Source organism: Ranitomeya imitator, chromosome 10 (assembly GCF_032444005.1).
Source record: "Ranitomeya imitator isolate aRanImi1 chromosome 10, aRanImi1.pri, whole genome shotgun sequence".
Taxonomy (NCBI): domain Eukaryota; kingdom Metazoa; phylum Chordata; class Amphibia; order Anura; family Dendrobatidae; genus Ranitomeya; species Ranitomeya imitator.
Window position 1 is genome coordinate 54,798,340 of NC_091291.1, and position 24,222 is coordinate 54,822,561.

The 24,222-nt window shown below is 49.2% G+C and overlaps 1 protein-coding gene across 1 annotated transcript in view; it reads right to left on the reverse strand.

The window, feature by feature from the left end:
* The window catches only part of DBP (D-box binding PAR bZIP transcription factor), a 41,422-nt gene that overhangs the window by 11,596 nt on the left and 5,604 nt on the right, over positions 1 to 24,222 (reverse strand). The window contains exon 2 of the mRNA XM_069741607.1: positions 18,146 to 18,478. Coding sequence (XP_069597708.1) covers positions 18,146 to 18,478 — 333 coding nt within the window. The remainder of the gene's footprint in view (positions 1 to 18,145; positions 18,479 to 24,222) is intronic.

Below are 24,222 nucleotides of genomic sequence, written 5' to 3' on the forward strand. Positions count from 1 at the left end.
ACTGCACACATGGTTAATACATGGAAGCCGTGGCTTGTGTATATCAGCAGGAACACTGCAAGTGAACTGTAAAAGGGAGCATTTGTTAAGGTGGAACAAATCCCTTGGATGGCAGGCACACATCTGTGCCATGCAGGCGGACTATGCTGCAAACGCTCCACGCTCAGCTCTACTGCAGCTCTGCGACTAACTCAAGTGTGCATAATTCAGATAAAGCCCGGAAAATGGAAGACATGTCTATTTTTATTCCCATCGTCTTCTGCTTGAAGCAGTAACTCCCACGCCAACAATACGAAGGAGCTGATGAGCCGGAGCATTACATCTGAGGGTACAATCACAGAGCTTAGCGCAATGGCTGACAGGGTCCCTCTACCCAATTCCCACCACCGCCACACAGGCTGCATTTCTGCACCATTCCTAGTCACCTTAACACAGTTCACATTTTCTTCCATTTTTATTTCCCATAAAAAACAAAAAAAATCACTCCAAATCCTACGTTTCCTAGATCTAAATTTTAGTTTAAACTGAACATGGAACCAAGCTTAACCCTTGCTTTACATTTTCAAGGTGCAGCTGTACTAAATGCACTCTGTATTTGATCCCTTGCTGATTTTGTACCTTTGCCCACCTTTTCTGGCACATGTCAGCAGTTTTGAACAGCTGACATGTGCTGTCAACAGCACGGGAGGAATCGCAATCCTCTCGCGACTGTTAGCCGCTGACAGCAGCACTTAACATGCATTTCCGGCAATCGTGCTGGAAATCTGCCCATCTGTGACCCCCGTCATGTGATTGCAGGTCACCGATGGGTTGGCATGACAACCAGAGGTCTCCTTGAGACCTCTATAGTTGTCACTGCTGGATTGCTATGAGCGCCACCCGGTGGTCGGCGCTCATAGCAAGTCAGGTATTCTGCCACATTCAGGTGATCTGATCATCGCCTGTATGTAGCAGAGCCGAACGGGTTGTGGCAGTTTCTAGTCTTCCATGGACACTATTGAAGCATGCCAAAAGTAAAAAAAAAATGTTTTTAAAAATATAAAAAAAAATATAAAAGTTCAAATCACCCCCCCCCCTTTCGCCCCTTTCAAAATAAAACAATAAAAAAATCAAACAAACATATTTGGTATCGCCGCATTCAGAATCACCTGACCTATCAATAAAAAATAAAAAAAGATTATCCTTTTTGATAAATGGCGTAGTGAGAAAAAAAAAGTCAAAACGCCAAAATTACGTTTTTTTGTCACCATGACATTGCATTAAAATGCAATAACGGGAGATCACAAAAAATGGAGACACTATGGGTAATTGAAAATGGAATTTTTTTTAGTAAAGTTTGGAATTTTTTCTCACCAATTCGATAACAAAGAACCTAGATATGTGTGGTGTCTATGAACTCGTAATGACCTGGAGAATCATAAGGGAAGGTTAGTTTTAGCATTTAGTGAACATAGTAAAAAACAAAACAAAAAAAACAAAAAACAAGTGTGGGATTGCACGCTTCTTGCTATTTCACCGCACAATTTTTTCCCCATTTTCCAGGACACGATATGTTAAAACCAATGGTGTCTTTCAAAAGAGAAACTTGTCACACAAAAAAAACAAGCCCTCACATGGCCATACTGACAAAAAAATTAAAAAAAGTTATAGCTCTGGAAAGAAGGGGAGCGAAAAACGAAAATGCAAAACCAAAAATACCTCAGGTCTTGAAGGGGTTAAGGGTAGGTTAATTTTAACACTGAGAGACAGAATATCAAATACAAAATCCAGGAAATCACATTGTTTAAATTATATAAATTTATCTGCATTTTGCAGTGAGAAATAAGTATTTGATCCCCTATCAACCATGAAGAGTTCTGGCTCCTACAGACCAGTTAGGCGCTCCTAATCAACTTGTTACCTGCATTATGGACAACTGTCTTACATAGTCACCTTTATTAAAGACTCCTGTCCACAGACTCAATTAATCAGACTCTAACCTCTACAACATGGGCAAGACCAAAGAGCTTTATAAGGATGTCAGGGCCAAGATCATAGACCTGCACAAAGATGGAATGGGCTACAAAATCATACGTAAGACACTGGGTGAGGAGACACTGTTGGTGCAATAGTAAGAAAATGGAAGAAATACAAAATGACTGTCAATCAACATCAATGTGCGGCGCCATGCAAAATCTCTCCTCATGGGGTATCATTGACCATCAGGAAGGCGAGAGATCAGTCTAAAACTACATGGGGGGAACTTGTTAATGATCTCAAGGCAGCTGGGATCACAGTCACCAAAAAAAACATGGGTAATACATTATACCGTAAAGGCTTAAAATCCTGCAGTGCCCGCAAGGTCCTCCTGCTCAGGAAGGCACATGTGCTCGCCCATCTGAAGTTTGCCAATGTACACCTGAATGATCCTGTGAGTGAGTGGGAGAAGGTGCTGTGGTCAGATGAGAGAAAAATTGAGGTCTTTGGCATTAACTCAACTCGCCGTGTTTGCAGGTAGGGAAATGCTGCCTAGGACCCAAAGAACACCATCCCCACTGTCAAGCATGGAGGTGCAAACATATTTTGGGGTGTTTCTCAGCTAAGGGCACAGGACTACTTTACCGCATCAATGGGAGAATGGATGGAGCCATGTACCGTAAAATACTGAGTGACAACCTCCTTCCCTCTGCCAAGACATTAAAAATGAGTCGTGGCTGGGTCTTCCAGCAGGAAAATGACCCAAGACATACAGCCAGGGCAACAAACGAGTGGCTTAAAAAAAGCACATTAAGGTCATGGAGTGGAATAGCCAGTCTACAGACCTTAATCACATAGAAAACTTATGGACGGAGTTGAAGCTCCGAGTTGCCAAGCAACAGCCTCAAAATCTTAATGATTTAGAGATGATCTGCAAAGAGAAGTGGACCAAAATTCCTCCTGACATGTACGCAAAACTCATCATCAACTACAAAACACGTCTGACTGCTGTGCTTGCCAACAAGGGTTTTGTCACCAAGTAATAAATCTTGTTTGCCAGAGGGATCAAATACTTATTTCTCACTGCAAAATGCAAATAAATTTATATAATTTATACAATGTGATTTTCTGGATTTTATTTTTGATATTCTATCTCTCAATGTTAAACTTAACCTACCCTTAAAATTATAGACTGTTCATGTCTTTGTCAGTGGGCAAACGTACAAAATCAGCAAGGGATCAAATACTTATTTTCTTCACTATACACCTGAGGATGTCCAGATAGGTCAGGAGACCCGTGATGCAAGCACTGGCCATGCATGTTATGTACACCCGCACCCAGCAGTCTTCTATACAGCTGAGGATGTCCAGATAGGTCAGGAGACCCGTGATGCAAGCACTGGCCATGCATGTTATATACACCCGCACCCAGCCGTCTTCTATACACCTGAGGATGTCCAGATAGGTCAGGAGACCCGTGATGCAAGCACTGGCCATGCATGTTATGTACACCAGCACCCAGCAGTCTTGTATACACCTGAGGATGTCCAGATAGGTCAGGAGACCCGTGATGCAAGCACTGGCCATGCATGTTATATACACCCGCACCCAGCCGTCTTCTATACACCTGAGGATGTCCAGATAGGTCAGGAGACCCGTGATGCAAGCACTGGCCATGCATGTTATATACACCCGCACCCAGCCGTCTTCTATACACCTGAGGATGTCCAGATAGGTCAGGAGACCCGTGATGCAAGCACTGGCCATGCATGTTATGTACACCCGCACCCAGCCGTCTTCTATACACCTGAGGATGTCCAGATAGGTCAGGAGACCCGTGATACAAGCACTGGCCATGCATGTTATGTACACCCGCACCCAGCAGTCTTCTATACACCTGAGGATGTCCAGATAGGTCAGGAGACCCATGATACAAGCACTGGCCATGCATGTTATGTACACCCGCACCCAGCAGTCTTATATACACCTGAGGATGTCCAGATAGGTCAGGAGACCCGTGATGCAAGCACTGGCCATGCATGTTATGTACACCCGCACCCAGCAGTCTTCTATACACCTGAGAATGTCCAGTTAGGTCAGGAGACCCGTGATGCAAGCACTGGCCATGCATGTTATGTACACCCGCACCCAGCAGTCTTCTATACACCTGAGAATGTCCAGTTAGGTCAGGAGACCCGTGATGCAAGCCCTGGCCATGCATGTTATGCACACCCGCACCCAGCAGTCTTATATACACCTGAGGATAGCCAGATAGGTCAGGAGACCCGTGATGCAAGCACTGGCCATGCATGTTATGTACACCCACACCCAGCAGTCTTGTATACACCTGAGGATGTCCAGATAGGTCAGGAGACCCGTGATGCAAGCACTGGCCATGCATGTTATGTACACCAGCACCCAGCAGTCTTGTATACACCTGAGGATGTCCAGATAGGTCAGGAGACCCGTGATGCAAGCACTGGCCATGCATGTTATGTACACCAGCACCCAGCAGTCTTCTATACACCTGAGGATAGCCAGATAGGTCAGGAGACCCGTGATGCAAGCACTGGCCATGCATGTTATGTACACCCACACCCAGCAGTCTTGTATACACCTGAGGATGTCCAGATAGGTCAGGAGACCCGTGATGCAAGCACTGGCCATGCATGTTATGTACACCAGCACCCAGCAGTCTTCTATACACCTGAGGATGTCCAGATAGGTAGGAAGACCTGAGTCCTGGGTATGCATCCCAAGTTCATACATGGACTTTGAGTCATAGACATCTGAATTCACCCTTAAAAATGCCATCTTAAAAGCTGGCAGCTCATGGACCCACAGACTTTAGAGGCTCAGTTTGCACATCCATAAGTGTTGTGTTTGTTCCATGAGACTCAGCGCACGTCTTATTCTGGTTACTTTTCATCGGCCATTGAATATACGAGGCTCCATTAACAGCAGATTCCCTATCAGTATATCTTTGGAGTGTAGGAGGAAACCGAAGAACCTGGAGGAAACCCAGGCAAACATGGGAAGAGCACACAAACGCCTTGCAGATGTTGCAGAGCACAGCCACGGATGACAGGTCTTCTAGATCCTGTAGGTGCTTGGTCTTTGCAGACATCAGGGGTAATTTTCGGACGGTAACCTTCTCTTTGCCCCTCCTGTAAATACATTTGTGCAGCACCGGTTTGCAGAGGCAGCTTATGTCCTGCACGTTCCAATCCAAGCTCTTTAGAGATTAGCAAGCCTACAGCATGCGGAGGAACAGCTGGAGCGGCCTCACATTAATGGAGACATGGGGATGCACGTGTGGAGGAGGGAACCATGGAGTGCACGGGCTCAGGCACACACCAGAGCTTACTGTACAGTCACACACCCATACACCAAGGACATTCCTTTCTGCCAGAAGTACACAGGGCGTGCTCCACACCATGACACGGCACAATCCAGCTCGGTTTGGGCTTTAATCAAACATAATAAACAACTACACTAAATCCTGATCAGGGACAACCCCCAACATTGTTGTATTCAGAGCAGCAGCCTTTCTGAAGAACGCTCCCCTCTGGCCCATAAAGGGGTCCTGACCCCCGGGGGGAGAGTTATAGGCCATTTACACTTTTTCAATCTATTTATTCAATTCACATAAAATAAAGCATCTTTGCAATTGATTAGACATATTCTCCAGTCACTGTGTCCACGGTCATTATTATTAATATTTCAGGCTTTGGCTCCGATTCATCATCTTTTTTTTTACTTCACTTTCCTTTTGTGTTGTGGTATTTGTTGCCCCAAATTCTTCAAACAGTTGCACGTGTGCCTTGAATTTTGCATAAAATAAAAATGCTTGTCATTGACCTGTTTTGCCATTTGTTTTTTGCTAGATGAATTACCCGCACATTTCAGAATGGGGCTGTAGCTAGAAGACCGGCTCCAATGTACAGCAATGAGTCTCTGATGGCGAGGCGAGAAGAGCTGCCGGTCTGGTCAGACACGAGGACCACGGTGATGATGACCCCTGTTGTGTGTCTATGAATGGTGCTAATAACTGCGGCAGCCATGTCTGCCCCCGATACACAACGTTCCCTGATGGAGCAACATCTGAACATCCTCAATAATCAGAACCTCCCACTCCCGTCTCCAAGACTTTACACGTGCTGCGCCGATTCTTTGGAATGCACTACCTAGGTTAATACGATTAATCCCCAATCCCCACAGTTTTAAGCGTACCCTAAAAACTCATTTGTTCTGATTGGCCTACCGCCTCAATGCATTAACCTAACGATCCCCGTGTGGCCTATTTATAAAAAAAAAAAAAAAAAACTATCAGGTTCCTCGCATCATGTTCTCATACACTTTATGCAGTATTAGCCCTCTGTGTCTGTACTGCTACATACTTAGGCAGGTAACTGGTTCATGCAGCTTTACATGAACACCTGAGCCTTACACTATGGCTGGTCCGAATAACTAAAGCAATTGTTACCATCCACCTCTCGTGTCTCCCCTTTTCCTAATAGTTTGTAAGCTTGCGAGCAGGGCCCTCATTCCTCCTGGTATCTGTTTTGAACTGTATTTCTGTTATGCTGTAATGTCTATTGTCTGTACAAGTCCCCTCTATAATTTGTAAAGCGCTGCGGAATATGTTGGCGCTATATAAATAAAAATTATTATTATTATTATTATCTGAAAATGTTCATGTTTCCTTGGTTCGAGGGGTTATCCAGGACTTTGGTTATTTTTCCGACCGGCTTATTCTACTTGGTGGAGAGTCTCCTGCTTCTGGTGAGGTAACGTTGTCGGAGCAGTTTCGTCTTTTCCGGTCTGCCAACATGGCGTAACTACGGCTCCCTGATGCCAAACTGCGGGGACCCAGCTGTCAATCAAAATGAAGTTGGCAGTGACAGCACAGCGGAAGAGAAGGTGGTGCTCTGATGGCAAAACCGGAGTCACCGCTGTGAGCCAGCAGGGACCAGCACAGGCAGGCAGCCTTCCTCGCCACACGGGAAAAATAACCAAACCCCTTTGTGACGACGCACCACAAATAATACGGAAACTGAGACATCTGGGCTCAGACACACCGCAGCGCCTGGTGCTCTTGTGACCCGTCAGGGAGGACGCTCACCATTAACTACAAGCCAATTATCCCAGAACCCAAGTGTGAACAACACGTACAACAAAACGCTGCCATCTATGGAGGCTGCAATACCCTACACTGCCAGCAGGGGCGCCATATTCACATGACTGGAAAGCACCTCGCCCTAAAGCAGACCTGGGCAAGATGCGGCCCGCATCCGGCCCGCCTGATGATTTTAAGCGGCCCGCCAGCTGTCACTTCTGACAGCCGCCCTTGGCACCGCTCTGCCAGCTGTTTTCTGAGGAGCAGAGCCGGGTTGATTACCTATTCATCGGTGGCGGCGGCCATCTTCCCGAGGCAGCGCGTGCGCAGATGGAGTGCTCTGCTTCACGGGGCTTCAGGAAAATGGCCGCGGGAGGCCGCGCGTGCGCAGATGGAGATTGCGGTGGCCATTTTCCTGAAGCTGAGACTGCAGATTTAGATCTCGGCTTCAGGAAAATGGCCGCCGCGATCTCCATCTGCGCACGCGCGGCCTCCTGCGGCCATTTTCCTGAAGCCCCGTGAAGCAGAGCACTCCATCTGCGCACGCGCGGCCTCGGGAAGATGGCCGCCCCCACCGATATTCAACCCAGCTCTGGTGCACACATCGCATTCCTGGCCGCTGCGTCACCTCACCGGTGGAAGGGACCCTGTGCACGCCATACCGCACCACCACTGTTGCAACCCCCCATGGACACCAGGCCGTGGCGTCGCCCGCCTAAGCAGGAAGGGACCCTGCTCAGGAGCACACCGCACGCCACACCGCATCACCCCACCTCTGCCAACAGCATGCCTCCTGCTCTGCCACCGCCAGCCCTCAGGTAAGGATCTTACCGTAAGATACTGTAAATTCGGACAATAAGACAGACCCCCATCTTATAAAAAAATCTTTTTTTCTACAATTTTCACCCCAAATTTGGGGTGCGCCTTATAGTCTGAAAAATACGGTAATTATATTAGTTCGGCCCTCTAAAACCATCCCACTGTCTCATGCGGCCCCATGGCAAAATTAATTGCCCACCCCTGCCCTAAAAAGTCACCAATGACTGGAAAGCGGAGAACTGCATTCACTATTAGAGCAGCTGACAAGTGTCTCTGCCCTGGATGCGGCCCCGCAGCGTGCGACCACCGTGTCCTGCCGCTGCTCCTGGTGGGCAATAGCCTACGAGCCGCGGGCGATATGATCCGGTCGGGTGCAGTAGCCGAGCGCCCCCTCGTGGCTCAGCGCGGTGACTGCCGCCGCCGAGCTGTGTCGTGCCTTGCCATGTGCCGCGTCCTCCCCGCCTCCCGCACATGGCCGAGGCTGCAGCTGCTCCCCGTGAGAGCGGATTTCCCTGGCCGGCCGCGCTCCAGTGGAGGCGGGCGGAGGGAGGGCTTTGTTTGCGGTGAGTAGCACGCACATGGAGCTGGAGTGTGAGGTGGCCCCAGGGAAGGGAATGCAGAGGAGGGCGGGAGGCAAAGGAGGGCGAGAGGGAGAGGACTCGTACAAAGGCAGCCGGCCGAGCGCGACTAATTGATGTGAAATCCCAAATTCCTGGGGGGAAATGGGAGGCAGAGAGCGGCTCCGACTGCAGCGTGCTGGGGGAGCGGAGCGCAGGTCTGCCCCATACATACCGGCATGCACGGGGACTACAACCCCCAGCTACAGGCTCACGGTGCACGGGGACTACAACCCCCAGCTACAGGCTCACGGTGTACGGGGGACTACAACCCCCAGCTACAGGCTCACGGTGTACGGGGGACTACAACCCCCAGCTACAGGCTCACGGGGGACTACAACCCCCAGCTACAGGCTCACGGTGTACCGGGGACTACAACCCCCAGCTACAGGCTCACGGTGTACGGGGGACTACAACCCCCAGCTACAGGCTCACGGTGTACGGGGGACTACAACCCCCAGCTACAGGCTCACGGGGGACTACAACCCCCAGCTACAGGCTCACGGTGTACCGGGGACTACAACCCCCAGCTACAGGCTCACGGTGTACGGGGGACTACAACCCCCAGCTACAGGCTCACGGTGTACCGGGGACTACAACCCCCAGCTACAGGCTCACAGTGTACCGGGGACTACAACCCCCAGCTACAGGCTCACAGTGTACCGGGGACTACAACCCCCAGCTACAGGCTCACGGTGTACGGGGGACTACAACCCCCAGCTACAGGCTCACACAGTGCACGGGGACTACAACCCCCAGCTACAGGCTCACGGTGTACGGGGTACTACAACCCCCAGCTACAGGCTCACACAGTGTACGGGGTACTACAACCCCCAGCTACAGGCTCACAGTGTACCGGGGACTAGAACCCCCAGCTACAGGCTCACACAGTGCACGGGGACTACAACCCCCAGCTACAGGCTCACAGTGTACCGGGGACTACAACCCCCAGCTACAGGCTCACACAGTGCACGGGGACTACAACCCCCAGCTACAGGCTCACACAGCGTACGGGGGACTACAACCCCCAGTTACAGGCTCACACAGTGTATCGGGGACTACAACCCCCAGCTACAGGCTCACAGTGTACGGGGGACTACAACCCCCAGCTACAGGCTCACAGTGTACCGGGGACTACAACCCCCAGCTACAGGCTCACACGGTGTTCAGGGGACTACAACCACCAGCTACAGGCTCACGTAGTGTACGTTGAGGTGCCATGGTCATTACAGTACGGTGGAGCAGTCGGTGTAGAGCCATGGTCATTACAGTACAGTGGAGCAGTTAGTGAGGAGCCATGGTCATTACAGTAGAGTGGAGCAGTCGGTGTAGAGCCATGGTCATTACAGTACAGTGGAGCAGTCGGTGTAGAGCCATGGTCATTACAGTACAGTGGAGCAGTCGGTGTAGAGCCATGGTCATTACAGTAGAGGAGCAGTCGGTGTAGAGCCATGGTCATTACAGTACAGTGGAGCAGTCGGTGTAGAGCCATGGTCATTACAGTACAGTGGAGCAGTCGGTGTAGAGCCATGGTCATTACAGTACAGTGGAGCAGTCGGTGTAGAGCCATGGTCATTACAGTAGAGGAGCAGTCGGTGTAGAGCCATGGTCATTACAGTACAGTGGAGCAGTCGGTGTAGGGCCATGGTCATTACAGTACGGTGGAGCAGTCGGTGTAGAGCCATGGTCATTACAGTACAGTGGAGCAGTCAGTGTAGAGCCATGGTCATTACAGTAGATGAGCAGTCGGTGTAGAGCCATGGTCATTACAGTACAGTGGAGCAGTTAGTGAGGAGCCATGGTCATTACAGTACAGTGGAGCAGTCAGTGTAGAGCCATGGTCATTACAGTAGAGGAGCAGTCGGTGTAGAGCCATGGTCATTACGGTACAGTGGAGCAGTCTGTGTAGAGCCATGGCCATTACAGTAGAGTGGAGCAGTCGGTGTAGAGCCATGGTCATTACAGTACGGCGGAGCAGTCGGTGTAGAGCCATGGTCATTACAGTACAGTGGAGCAGTCGGTGTAGAGCCATGGTCATTACAGTAGAGGAGCAGTCGGTGTAGAGCCATGGTCATTACAGTACAGTGGAGCAGCCGGTGTAGAGCCATGGTCATTACAGTACAGTGGAGCAGTCGGTGTAGAGCCATGGTCATTACAGTAGAGGAGCAGTCGGTGTAGAGCCATGGTCATTACAGTACAGTGGAGCAGTCGGTGTAGAGCCATGGTCATTACAGTAGAGTGGAGCAGTCGGTGTAGAGCCATGGTCATTACAGTACAGTGGAGCAGTTAGTGAGGAGCTATGGTCATTACAGTACAGTGGAGCAGTCGGTGTAGAGCCATGGTCATTACAGTGGAGCAGTCGGTGTAGAGCCATGGTCATTACAGTACAGTGGAGCAGTCGGTGTAGAGCCATGGTCATTACAGTACAGTGGAGCAGTCGGTGTAGAGCCATGGTCATTACAGTACAGTGGAGCAGTCGGTGTAGAGCCATGGTCATTACAGTAGAGGAGCAGTCGGTGTAGAGCCATGGTCATTACAGTACAGTGGAGCAGTCGGTGTAGAGCCATGGTCATTACAGTACAGTGGAGCAGTCAGTGTAGAGCCATGGTCATTACAGTAGATGAGCAGTCTGTGTAGAGCCATGGTCATTACAGTACAGTGGAGCAGTTAGTGAGGAGCCATGGTCATTACAGTAGAGGAGCAGTCGGTGTAGAGCCATGGTCATTACGGTACAGTGGAGCAGTCGGTGTAGAGCCATGGCCATTACAGTAGAGTGGAGCAGTCGGTGTAGAGCCATGGTCATTACAGTACGGCGGAGCAGTCGGTGTAGAGCCATGGTCATTACAGTACAGTGGAGCAGTCGGTGTAGAGCCATGGTCATTACAGTACAGTGGAGCAGTTAGTGAGGAGCTATGGTCATTACAGTACAGTGGAGCAGTCGGTGTAGAGCCATGGTCATTACAGTACAGTGGAGCAGTTAGTGAGGAGCCATGGTCATTACAGTAGAGGAGCAGTCGGTGTAGAGCCATGGTCATTACAGTACGGCGGAGCAGTCGGTGTAGAGCCATGGTCATTACAGTACAGTGGAGCAGTTAGTGAGGAGCCATGGTCATTACAGTAGAGGAGCAGTCGGTGTAGAGCCATGGTCATTACAGTACAGTGGAGCAGTCGGTGTAGAGCCATGGTCATTACAGTACAGTGGAGCAGTCGGTGTAGAGCCATGGTCATTACAGTACAGTGGAGCAGTCGGTGTAGAGCCATGGTCATTACAGTACAGTGGAGCAGTCGGTGTAGAGCCATGGTCATTACAGTACAGTGGAGCAGTCGGTGTAGAGCCATGGTCATTACAGTGGAGCAGTCTGTGTAGAGCCATGGTCATTACAGTACAGTGGTGTAGTTGGTGTAGAGCCATATCATCTACAGTACAGTGGAGCAGTCAGTGTAGAGCCATGGTCATTACAGTACAGTGGAGCAGTCAGTGTAGAGCCATGGTCATTACAGTACAGTGGAGCAGTCGGTGTAGAGCCATATCATCTACAGTACAGTGGAGCAGTCAGTGTAGAGCCATGGTCATTACAGTACAGTGGAGCAGTCAGTGTAGAGCCATGGTCATTACAGTACAGTGGAGCAGTCGGTGTAGAGCCATGGTCATTACAGTACAGTGGAGCAGTCGGTGTAGAGCCATGGTCATTACAGTACGGTGGAGCAGTCTGTGTAGAGCCATGGTCATTACAGTACGGTGGAGCAGTCGGTGTAGAGCCATGGTCATTACAGTACAGTGGAGCAGTCGGTGTAGAGCCATGGTCATTACAGTGGAGCAGTCTGTGTAGAGCCATGGTCATTACAGTACAGTGGTGTAGTTGGTGTAGAGCCATATCATCTACAGTACAGTGGAGCAGTCAGTGTAGAGCTATGGTCATTACAGTACAGTGGAGCAGTCGGTGTAGAGCCATGGTCATTACAGTACAGTGGAGCAGTCGGTGTAGAGCCATGGTCATTACAGTACAGTGGAGCAGTCGGTGTAGAGCCATGGTCATTACAGTACAGTGGAGCAGTCGGTGTAGGGCCATGGTCATTACAGTACAGTGGAGCAGTCAGTGTAGAGCCATGGTCATTACAGTACAGTGGAGCAGTCGGTGTAGAGCCATGGTCATTACAGTACAGTGGAGCAGTCGGTGTAGAGCCATGGTCATTACAGTACAGTGGAGCAGTCGGTGTAGAGCCATGGTCATTACAGTACAGTGGAGCAGTCGGTGTAGAGCCATGGTCATTACAGTACAGTGGAGCAGTCTGTGTAGAGCCATGGTCATTACAGTACAGTGGAGCAGTCGGTGTAGAGCCATATCATCTACAGTACAGTGGAGCAGTCAGTGTAGAGCCATGGTCATTACAGTACAGTGGAGCAGTCGGTGTAGAGCCATGGTCATTACAGTACAGTGGAGCAGTCGGTGTAGAGCCATGGTCATTACAGTACGGTGGAGCAGTCTGTGTAGAGCCATGGTCATTACAGTACAGTGGAGCAGTCGGTGTAGAGCCATGGTCATTACAGTGGAGCAGTCTGTGTAGAGCCATGGTCATTACAGTACAGTGGTGTAGTTGGTGTAGAGCCATATCATCTACAGTACAGTGGAGCAGTCGGTGTAGAGCCATGGTCATTACAGTGGAGCAGTCTGTGTAGAGCCATGGTCATTACAGTACAGTGGTGTAGTTGGTGTAGAGCCATATCATCTACAGTACAGTGGAGCAGTCAGTGTAGAGCTATGGTCATTACAGTACAGTGGAGCAGTCGGTGTAGAGCCATGGTCATTACAGTACAGTGGAGCAGTCGGTGTAGAGCCATGGTCATTACAGTACGGTGGAGCAGTCGGTGTAGAGCCATGGTCATTACAGTACAGTGGAGCAGTCGGTGTAGAGCCATGGTCATTACAGTGGAGCAGTCTGTGTAGAGCCATGGTCATTACAGTACAGTGGTGTAGTTGGTGTAGAGCCATATCATCTACAGTACAGTGGAGCAGTCAGTGTAGAGCTATGGTCATTACAGTACAGTGGAGCAGTCGGTGTAGAGCCATGGTCATTACAGTACAGTGGAGCAGTCGGTGTAGAGCCATGGTCATTACAGTACAGTGGAGCAGTCGGTGTAGAGCCATGGTCATTACAGTACAGTGGAGCAGTCGGTGTAGGGCCATGGTCATTACAGTACAGTGGAGCAGTCAGTGTAGAGCCATGGTCATTACAGTACAGTGGAGCAGTCGGTGTAGAGCCATGGTCATTACAGTACAGTGGAGCAGTCGGTGTAGAGCCATGGTCATTACAGTACAGTGGAGCAGTCGGTGTAGAGCCATGGTCATTACAGTACAGTGGAGCAGTCGGTGTAGAGCCATGGTCATTACAGTACAGTGGAGCAGTCAGTGTAGAGCCATGGTCATTACAGTACAGTGGAGCAGTCGGTGTAGAGCCATGGTCATTACAGTACAGTGGAGCAGTTAGTGAGGAGCTATGGTCATTACAGTACAGTGGAGCAGTCGGTGTAGAGCCATGGTCATTACAGTACAGTGGAGCAGTCGGTGTAGGGCCATGGTCATTACAGTACAGTGGAGCAGTTAGTGAGGAGCTATGGTCATTACAGTACAGTGGAGCAGTCGGTGTAGGGCCATGGTCATTACAGTAGAGGAGCAGTCGGTGTAGAGCCATGGTCATTACAGTAGTGGAGCAGTCGGTGTAGAGCCATGGTCATTACAGTACAGTGGAGCAGTCAGTGTAGAGCCATGGTCATTACAGTACAGTGGAGCAGTCGGTGTAGAGCCATGGTCATTACAGTACAGTGGAGCAGTCGGTGTAGAGCCATGGTCATTACAGTACAGTGGAGCAGTCGGTGTAGAGCCATGGTCATTACAGTACAGTGGAGCAGTTAGTGAGGAGCTATGGTCATTACAGTACAGTGGAGCAGTCGGTGTAGAGCCATGGTCATTACAGTACGGTGGAGCAGTCGGTGTAGAGCCATATCATCTACAGTACAGTAGAGCAGTTAGTCAGGAGCCATGGTCATCTGCAGTGAAATGGACCAGTCGGTGAAGAGATATGGTCAGTACAGTAGTCGGTGTAGAGCCATGGTCAGCTACAGTATAGTGGCGATCTACAGTACGATGGAGTAGTCGGCCAGAGGCCACAGACATCTCCAATTTGATGGAGATTTCCATGGAGCAGTCGGTCAGGGGCCATGGTTCTATACAGTACAATGGAGCAGTTGGTGAAGAGCCATGATAATCTACAGTATGGTAAACCGGTTAGTGAGGAGCCAGGTATATCTACCATACAGTGGAACGGTGGGTCAGGAGACATGGTGGACACCCCCTTTAAATAGATGTTTTCAGTGAATTACATAAGACATATTGATCTTTTTATTGATTCTTGGGTAAAGCTATGTTCCCACAATGAGCTTTTGGTGAGTGTTTTGACGCTGCATATTTAAAAAATTAAAAAGTCACATAGCCTATTTTACTTAAGGAGCCCAGAAATGCTGCAGAAAATCTGCAACATCAAGAGCTCATTGTGGGAACGTAGCCCAAGTGCGATGACTTACAATGCGCAAATGTGGCGTTTGATCCTGCGAGTCCATCAGTGACTGACAGCAGCATTTAAATAGTCCCTCGCCAGGCAGGCACTTGTGACACAGCCGGCATCTGCTCCTCAGCCCGCGCACCCCAGTAACTAACATTGCAGGAATCAGGGTCTCCGTCACTACAATCTGCTGCTTTCAGATTAGGTGTCATAAACCTTATGACAAATTCCCCTTTAAGAACTGACTGTTCTTTTGCTGCCTGTTCTATTCTGGGCTTTGATAGGTGACATCGGCTGAGAAACATGTTCAGAAGTGACAGGAGAGCTGCAAACATCTCAGCCCATGTGCAGACATGATGCCCGTCTGAGTCTCACCCACACCTTACACACTGCCCAGTCACCCTGCATCACCCCTGCTACCAAAAGCACGAGGCACACCGTGCAGCAGGCAGATACACGCAGGGTGCCAGCCCAGCATGCCCACAGTGTCACACAGCCGTGCCCTCCACCATCTGTCCCGCCCGCCGCTCTGCCTGTAGATGCCTCACGTGGACTGTGCACTCCTTCTGGCAGCAGGAGGCTTCTTAGTTCTCCCTTCACGTTTCAGACACGCGTGTAAGGAGGAGCAAAGTCTGACGAGGTAATTCAGCAACACAGACGGCCAATTTGTCAGATAAGCCAAACCACCCTGGCCTACTATTCACAGAAACAGGATTCCGTGACCCAGCGTAAACCCTGCGAGATAGAATGACAGATTATTCACAGAATCACATTACGGCTCACCAGTGAATGCAGATTGTTCACATACAGACGGTTTCCATCTATCTGCCCCTCGCTGGATCCAGTTTTACATAAGAATGGTACATGAACTGTGCATTTAGTTATCTTCTAGAACTACATTTCCCAGCAGACCTTGCTTCTCCTCAGTGCTGAATACCCCCCTCCTCTCCTATGCTTCATGCTTTTTCCCCACATGAGAAGTCATCACACTCAGTGCAGAATTCACCCTCATCAGCTGGTTATAGCAGAGCCCAACTCTTCTGCTCGCCTCCTCCATGGCAGTGCAGAGTGGTGATTGTTGCCTGATGCTGACAGATCAGTGATCGGAAACTGCAAATGCTGCTCTGTTAATGCATGTGATAGAAGATAATCCTTTGTTATATGCATCAATAGGTCAGTATTTGCTGTTTCACTCACTGGTCCCTCAGAAGCAAGAAACAAACAAAGCTCAACTAATCTCAGCCCACGTATACAGCCTCATCCTACAGTATATCTCTCCTCTCAGCCCGTCTATGTACATCACCATCCTGCAGTATATCTTTCCTCTCCTCCCCTTTATGTACAGCACCATCCTGTAGTATATCTTTATTCTTTGCTCATGTAAATAATTCCTTATGCAGTATAGCACTCCTCTCAGCCCCTTGAATACAACCCATCCTGCATATATCCTCTTAGCCCCTTTATACAGAGCCATCTCTTACAGTATATCATTCCTCTTAGCCTCTCTATATTCAGCACCATCCTTCAGCATCTCTTTCCAGACCCACTGCACATAACTTCCCTAGGCAGTATAGCGATCCTTTCACCCCTGAATACAATGCATCCAGCCGTATACATTTCCTCTTAGCCCCTCTATACAGAGCACCCTCCTGTAGTATATCTTTATTCCCAGGCCCTCTCTATACAGCACCATCTCTTGCAGTATATCATTCCTTTCAACCTCTCTATATACAGCACCATCCTGCAGTATATCTTACCTCTCTGCCCACTATACATAGCTTCCAAATGCAGTATAGCTCTTCTCAGCCCCCCTGAATATAACCCATCCTCCAGTATATATTTTCTTAGCCTCTGTATACAGAGCACCTCCTGCAGTATATCTTTCCTTCCAGCCCCCTATACACAGCATTGTCTTGCAGTATATCTTTCCTCTGCGCCCACTGTATATAACTTCCTTATGCAGTATGTCTCTTCTCAGCCCCTGAACATAGCCCATTCTGCACTGTATATAGCTCCTCTCAGCCCCTCTATATAGAGCCCCTTCCTGCAGTATATATTATCTCAGCTACCTGTATACAGCCCCTCCTACATTACATTTCTCCTCTTAGCCCCTATATACAGCCCCATTACCTGTATACAGCCCCCTCCTACATTATATTTCTCCTCTTAGCCCCATTCTGCAGTACATCACTCCTCTCAGGTACCAGTGAACGTCGCCCTTTTAGTGACATCCACCATACCAGTAGAACGAAGCGTTGTAGGCACATCCCGGAGCACAGGAAGACAGCGGAGACTCACTGTGCATGATCAATCAGGGCCAGGACGGTGCCAATGCCTCTGTGGGCTAAATACAGCCCTCATCCTTAGGAGAGCGATATGAAAAATGGTGACATTGGCACAAAGAGTGTGTTCAATATGGTAAGACCACTTTGTATTTTCAGAATAACCCTTTAACTTTCTACAGCATAAAGTCTATTCTAGCTGAATTAGACTATGGCTCCTGTTCCGGTTTTAGGCTTCTCTACCAGAATGCTCCTGGCTGGCACAACATGGCAAACCGGTTACGTGTTTGTAGATGGGGCGAGCGTCCTATTGAAAACAAGAGAGCTTTGGACGGTCTCCATTGCCCATGTGCTTGCCAGGGGAACAGTAGCAGTCAGCGTTTCCTCCACACTGCCACGGGTATAATTACTGGTAACCGGCCCACTGCAATCCCAGCCCAGTTTTAATAGTCATCTGTCTGGTTACAACTCAAGTTATGGAGAAGGCTAAAATCAGATGTCTAGCACATCAAACTGCACCCGACGTTCACAATACATTGCTGTAGTATACACAGCAGTACGTCGCGGGGTATACGGCCAAAGCAAGGAGTCAGGGATGCCGTTTCGTGGCACAATGTGACCAATGCAACAAATCATCTCAGTCATAAGTCAACAGTGCTAGCATGATTGAGGCTGGGGATTGGCTGCAGCGGTCCTCACTGCACACACAATGATCACGTGGCGGGACCCCCGGTGTTATGGCGACGGCATTCACAAGGTAATTCATTACAACATAATGGTTCAGTTAGTAATACCTTCTTTGCCATTTGGATGGTCGAATTCGCTATCCATCATGCTCTGCACGGGAGACGAACAGGTGGAGGTAGAAGAGGCGCAGGAGGCTGGGCGACTGAGGTCAACGACTGACTGGTTGGATGGTGGAGGAGTCAAGTTGGCTGGTGAGAAAGGCTGGTGAGGTGGGCTTGACGGTAGACCATTTTCTAGTAAGAACTCATCCAGATCAACGTATTCTATTTCGTTGTACGGCAAAGTGCGTTCCCATAGAAGGGAGCCGAGGAAAGCACAATGGGCAGGGCGAGGGCCGGACATTTCATCTTCCAGTTTTCTCTCCTTATCTTTTACAATACCTGCAACAAACAAAAGAAAAACCAGATGCTTCACAAATTCTTAATATCGCTTCTACAAAGAAGAAATAAAAAGTAGTCGGCAGTAATGGTTCTTCTCCTGCAATTTGTCACTTTAAATTTCTCAAAATCAGCACAATAGTTGTAATTTACTTGGAAAGGGGCGTTTATAGTTCAGTAAGTGCGAGGATATGATGTCACTCAATGATCTCTGGGGGAGGTCTACCTTAAAGGGAACCTGTCGCCCCCAAAATCGATGTTGAGGTAAGCTCACCGTCATCAGGGGCTTATCTACAGCATTCTGCAATGCTGTAGATAAGCCCCCGATGTATCCTGAAAGAGGAGAAAAAGAGGTTAGATTATACTCACCCAGGGGCGGTCCCGCTGCGGTTCGGTCAAATGGGCGTCTCAGGTCCGGTCCGGCACCTCCCATCTTCATTCCATGACGTCCTTTTCTGATCTTCAGCCACGGCTCCGGCGCAGGCGTACTTTGCCCTGTTGAGGGCAGAGCAAATTACTGCAGTGCGCAGGCGCTGGGCCTCTCTGACCTTTCCCGGTGCCTGCGCACTGCAGTACTTTCCTCTGCCCTCAACAGGGCAGGCAAAGTACGCCTGCGCCGGAGCTGCGGCGTGAAGACCAGAAGAGGACGTCATGGAATGAAGATGGGAGGCGCCGGAGCGGACTTGAGACACCCATCGGAGCAGGACCGCCCCTGGGTGAGTATAATCTAACCTCTTTTTCTCCTCTTTCAGGTAACATCGGGGGCTTATCTACAGCATTACAGAATGCTGTAGATAAGCCCCTGATGACGGTGAGCTTACCTCACCATCGATTTTGGGAGTGACAGGTTCCCTTTAAGGCTATGTGCACACATAGGAAATGTGGTGCAGAATTTTCTGCACTAAATCTGCATCTCCTGGCAGAATCCGCAGGTGCGTTTTTGATGCGGTTTTAGTGCATTTTTTGTGCTGAATTGATGCGGATTTTGTGCAGTTTTTACCACTGCGGATTTCTATTAATGGAGGGGTGCAGAAACGCACAAAAGAAGTGACATGCACTTCTTTGAAATCTGCGCGGATTTTTCTGCACCATGTGCACAGCTTTTTTTTTTTTTCACATTGATTTACATTGTACTGTAAATCACAGTGCAGATCTGCAGCAGAAAAATCTGCTGCAGATCTGCACTAAATCTGCATCGTGTGCACATACCCTTAAGATGCCCATCTTTTTCATTTTTTTTGCTACCTCCTCAAATAGTAGCCTGATGTAGGCAAAGTGAAGCTGAATCCAATGATGTATCACTTAGATTAAGGTGCAGCTGTTCTGACACAATCAGTTTTCAGGTTAGCAATGCAGCAGAGCTGAGAAAGCTAATCCCGCCCACACCAGGCTCTCTATGTACAAAGTCCATAGACAGTGAGCTGCCTATTACAGGAGGGGGCGTGTCAGACTAGCATGCACGCGCTGCTGTGTCCCAGCAATGATAAGCTCTTGGTGCTAAAACAATAAACGCAAGCAAACAAGACCACTGAGCTTGATGAGAGGCATTGCCGAAATCCGTGTTTTAACCCCTACCTCGTGCTGTCTTCAGAGTACATACTAAAAATCTGCTGACAGATTTCCTTTAAGGGGAACAGCACTTTTCAGTTTTTCCCTGCGCTGCCGTGTTCCTGGCCACATGCACGTGGCGATAGAACACTAAAATGGGGAATGTCCCTGTGCAAAGACCTGTGACTGGGACAGTGCTGACACCTCTATTTTCCAGATAGGTGGGTCACTTACTGAGCTGCCAACACAGTGTCTGCATTGCTTGTACCTGGGACCTACAGACGGCCTAGGCTTCCATTCCTCTGAACGGGTGAATGTGCCCTTATGGAGCACCGCAGCCTTGCCTAGTAGGAAAGCTGCCCCCACACCCATACATCAGATGAAGGTCTGCCTCCTTACATAACATGTCACTAACTGTAGTAACCTCTCCAGGATGGCTGGAGTAGAAATCTGCGGCAGGCGAGAGCAGAGCAGCCGGAGAAGTTTGCAGGCGGCCATGAGACACCATCTGCCTTGTAGAACACCAGAGGCTTCCAGTTTTCCTTCCTGATCATTTTTTCCATGTTGTGGCTTAGTCTGCTGTCAGATTTCAGTATAATGGTTCCTTCAGTGGACATTACTATGTTATATGACGTCTGTACCTAGAGGGAATGTCACCTAATCCGAGAGCAGCATGATGTAGAGACTAGCTGCAGTTCTGATAAAAATCACTTTTACCAGCTGAAGACTGTCACTACAAGACTAGTAGATCTGCTGGTATGTAGTCCAACCACACACCTCCCTCCATTGATTGGCAGCTTTCTGCCTATGCACAGTGTACACAGAAAGTTGACAATCAGTGGTGTGGTCAGGGTTACACAGGGCTCAGCATTTAGAGCTCTGCTAGATCTGCACAGAGAAAATAAGGATTTTTACTAAATTGCAGCAAGCAGATCAGTAAGTAATACATCACTTGAAGCAGGGTCTCTGCCCCATGTGAGGCTGCACTGCAATGGGGTTCCTTTTTAAGCGTTTCAGTACTTTCACGTGTTGTGGTCATAATGTCACTTTCAGAGCTGCTTCTAGTCACCGCTTTATGCCCCAGCTGCCTGTCGGCTCTCGCTCTGCCTGGATCATAAAGTAGTAAAGATGGCTGGACCATCATTGTAAAAACACACCTGTACTTTGTATCTCCCCCACCTCATTGTAGATGGTAAGCTCTCGTGAGCAGGGTCGTCTTATTTTGCTTTATTGTATTGTTAAAGGGAACCTGTCACCCCGTTTTTTGAGATTGAGCTATAAATACTGTTAAATAGGGCCTGCGCTGTGTGTTCCTATAGTGTATGTAGTGTACCCCGATTCCCTATGTATGCTGAGAAATAACTTACCAAAGTCGCCGTTTTCGCCTGTCAATCAGGCTGGTCAGGTCGGGAGGGCGTGGTGACATCGCTGGTTCTTCCTCAGCTTTACGTTGGTGGCGTAGTGGTGAAGACACAGCGCGCGATCTGCGCTGTCATCCCTTTCGTCGGTGGGGGCGGCCATCTTCCTGGGGCCGCGCGTGCGCAGATCGAGTGCTCTGCTGCACGGGGCTTCAGGAAAATGGCCGCGGGATGCCGCGCGTGCGCATTAGAGATCGCGGCGGCCATTTTCCCAAAGCCGAGTTTGCATCTCGGCTTTGGGAAAATGGCCGCCGCGATCTCTAATGCGCACGCGCGGCATCCCGCGGCCATTTTCCTGAAGCCCCGTGCAGCAGAGCACTCGATCTGCGCACGCGCGGCCCCAGGAAGATGGCCACCCCCACCGATGCAAGGGATTACAGCGCAGATCGCGCGCTGCTTGTTCACCACTACGCCACTACGCCACCAACGTAAAGCTGAGGAAGAACCACCGATGTCACCACGCCCTCCCGACCTGACCAGCCTGATTGACAGGCGAAAACGGCGACTTTGGTAAGTTATTTCTCAGCATACATGGGGAATCGGGGTACACTACATACACTATAGGAACACACAGCGCAGGCCCTATTTAACAGTATTTATAGCTCAATCTCAAAAAACGGGGGTGACAGGTTCCCTTTAACGTTGTTACCTATGACTGTTGTGTTTGAAACTGTTAAACTGTAAAGCGCTGCGGAATATGTTGGCGCTATATAAATAAAGATTATTATTATTAGTGTCTTTTGGACAACAAGCCAACACAGCTCATCTAAGCAGTGCTGAGCCGGCGCACCACCGGTCCATCACACATCAATTCCCACAAGGACTTGGGAGCTCGCAGCTAACACAGCTCATCCATGCTGTATCAGCACTCGGCTCTGCTTAGGAGTGCAGGCACGCCGGGCCCAAGCGCTGTTGCTCGTGCTACTGCGAGCAGCCTATGTGGTCTAAATGTGCAGCATCTCTAGACCTGTCTCCCATCAAGCACATTTTGGACATCATTAGTCAGCAATTGCACAGGGAGCTGCCAGCAGCGGATCTTGATGATTTACGGCACAAGTGCATTCAGCATGGTGGAACATTAGTCAGACCACCAGTAATAACCTCACTTATAGCAGCCACAGCTTAAGACCACGTGTACACGAGTATTTGGCAATTTTTTACCTCAGTATTTGTAAGCCAAAACCAGGAGTGGAACAATCAGAGGAAAAGTAGAATAGAAACATATGCACCACTTCTGTATTATCACCCACTCCTGGTTTTGGCTTACAAATACTGAGGTAAAATACTGACCAAATACTGAATGTGCGACGATGGCCTAAGGGTGGGGATTGCGGTATGTGGCGCTCATACTGGATTCTGAATAAATCAACGTTTTTTAAAATGTTTCCATTCAACAGTTGCCGATCATTAACACGTCCATGGATCCTGTAATTTCCACCACCTTTCCTTTGTGTGGCGGAGGAGCATATTATTATTATTACGGGTTGTTCTCCAGCACGTGTTGTGGCTGGTGCCGCCTCCCTCACAATGGCAGGCGATGGAGAAGCATGGCGACCAGCTCTCTCATCAGCCTTCTATTCAAAAAATGGTCCATGGGAAAGGCACATTGCTCAAGAGCTGAAGGACCAGGGTCATACATCCCACCAACTGATGTCCCAAGAAGAAAAAATGGTCCATGGGAAAGTCATATTGCTCAAGAGCTGAAGGACCAGGGTCATACATCCCACCAACTGATGTCCCAAGAAGAAAAAATGGTCCATGGGAAAGTCATATTGCTCAAGAGCTGAAGGACCAGGGTCATACATCCCACCAACTGATGTCCCAAGAAGAAAAAATGGTCCATGGGAAAGGCACATTGCTCAAGAGCTGAAGGACCAGGGTCATACATCCCACCAACTGATGTCCCAAGAAGAAAAAATGGTCCATGGGAAAGGCACATTGCTCAAGAGCTGAAGGACCAGGGTCATACATCCCACCAACTGATGTCCAAAGAAGAAGAGTACTGTGTGCGCTGTGAGGAACGCGTGCTTCTCTGAAGGAGGAGAACCTGGAATACTTAGGGCCACAAAATAATGCACCATACACATTTGTTAAAACTAAACCAGCCCCCCTTACAAAGGGTTTGGCCACTACTTTTTATTGGTGGCCTAATATCTGATTGGTGAGGGGCAACACCTGGCATCCACGCCGCCGGTCAGCAGTTACCAGCAGTGGCTGGAAGTTCTGGATGCTGCCTTTCTATACTGACTGGGGCGCTATTCATTGGGGTGGATCTGCAGTACCCGACTGCGGCCCCCTATAGTGTGCATGGAACTGCCATGTTCTGGCCACTGCTGGGGTCGGGTGTCGCAGCCCCATCGAAAAGATACTGATGACCATAAGAAAAACATAGCGACCAACCTCTAACGTAGACATTTCAACCATAGGGCAAAAATGCAAAGACGTAATATTGATGGAGAGAAAAGCTTGTTCTGGAGAATTCTTGCTACAGATGAAACTCGCACATCCCAATAATGTCTAGGCTTTAGTATCCATCATGTAGGTTTCTACTTTACACCATAAAAGTCAAGAGAAAAGTTACTGAATCGTTGTCATTTAGGTGACTGAACGTTGTGATGCCGTCTCCTCTGCTCAGATGGAGCCGCACATGACAGGCTGGTAAACATATGCTGCTGTAAACAATGGCCGCAATTATCCAGGAGGAGGCCACATGGCTTGTCCTGTAAGCACCTAGCGCTACACGTGAGGGAGCCAGTCACCCAGTCAGGTGTCAGCCATGCA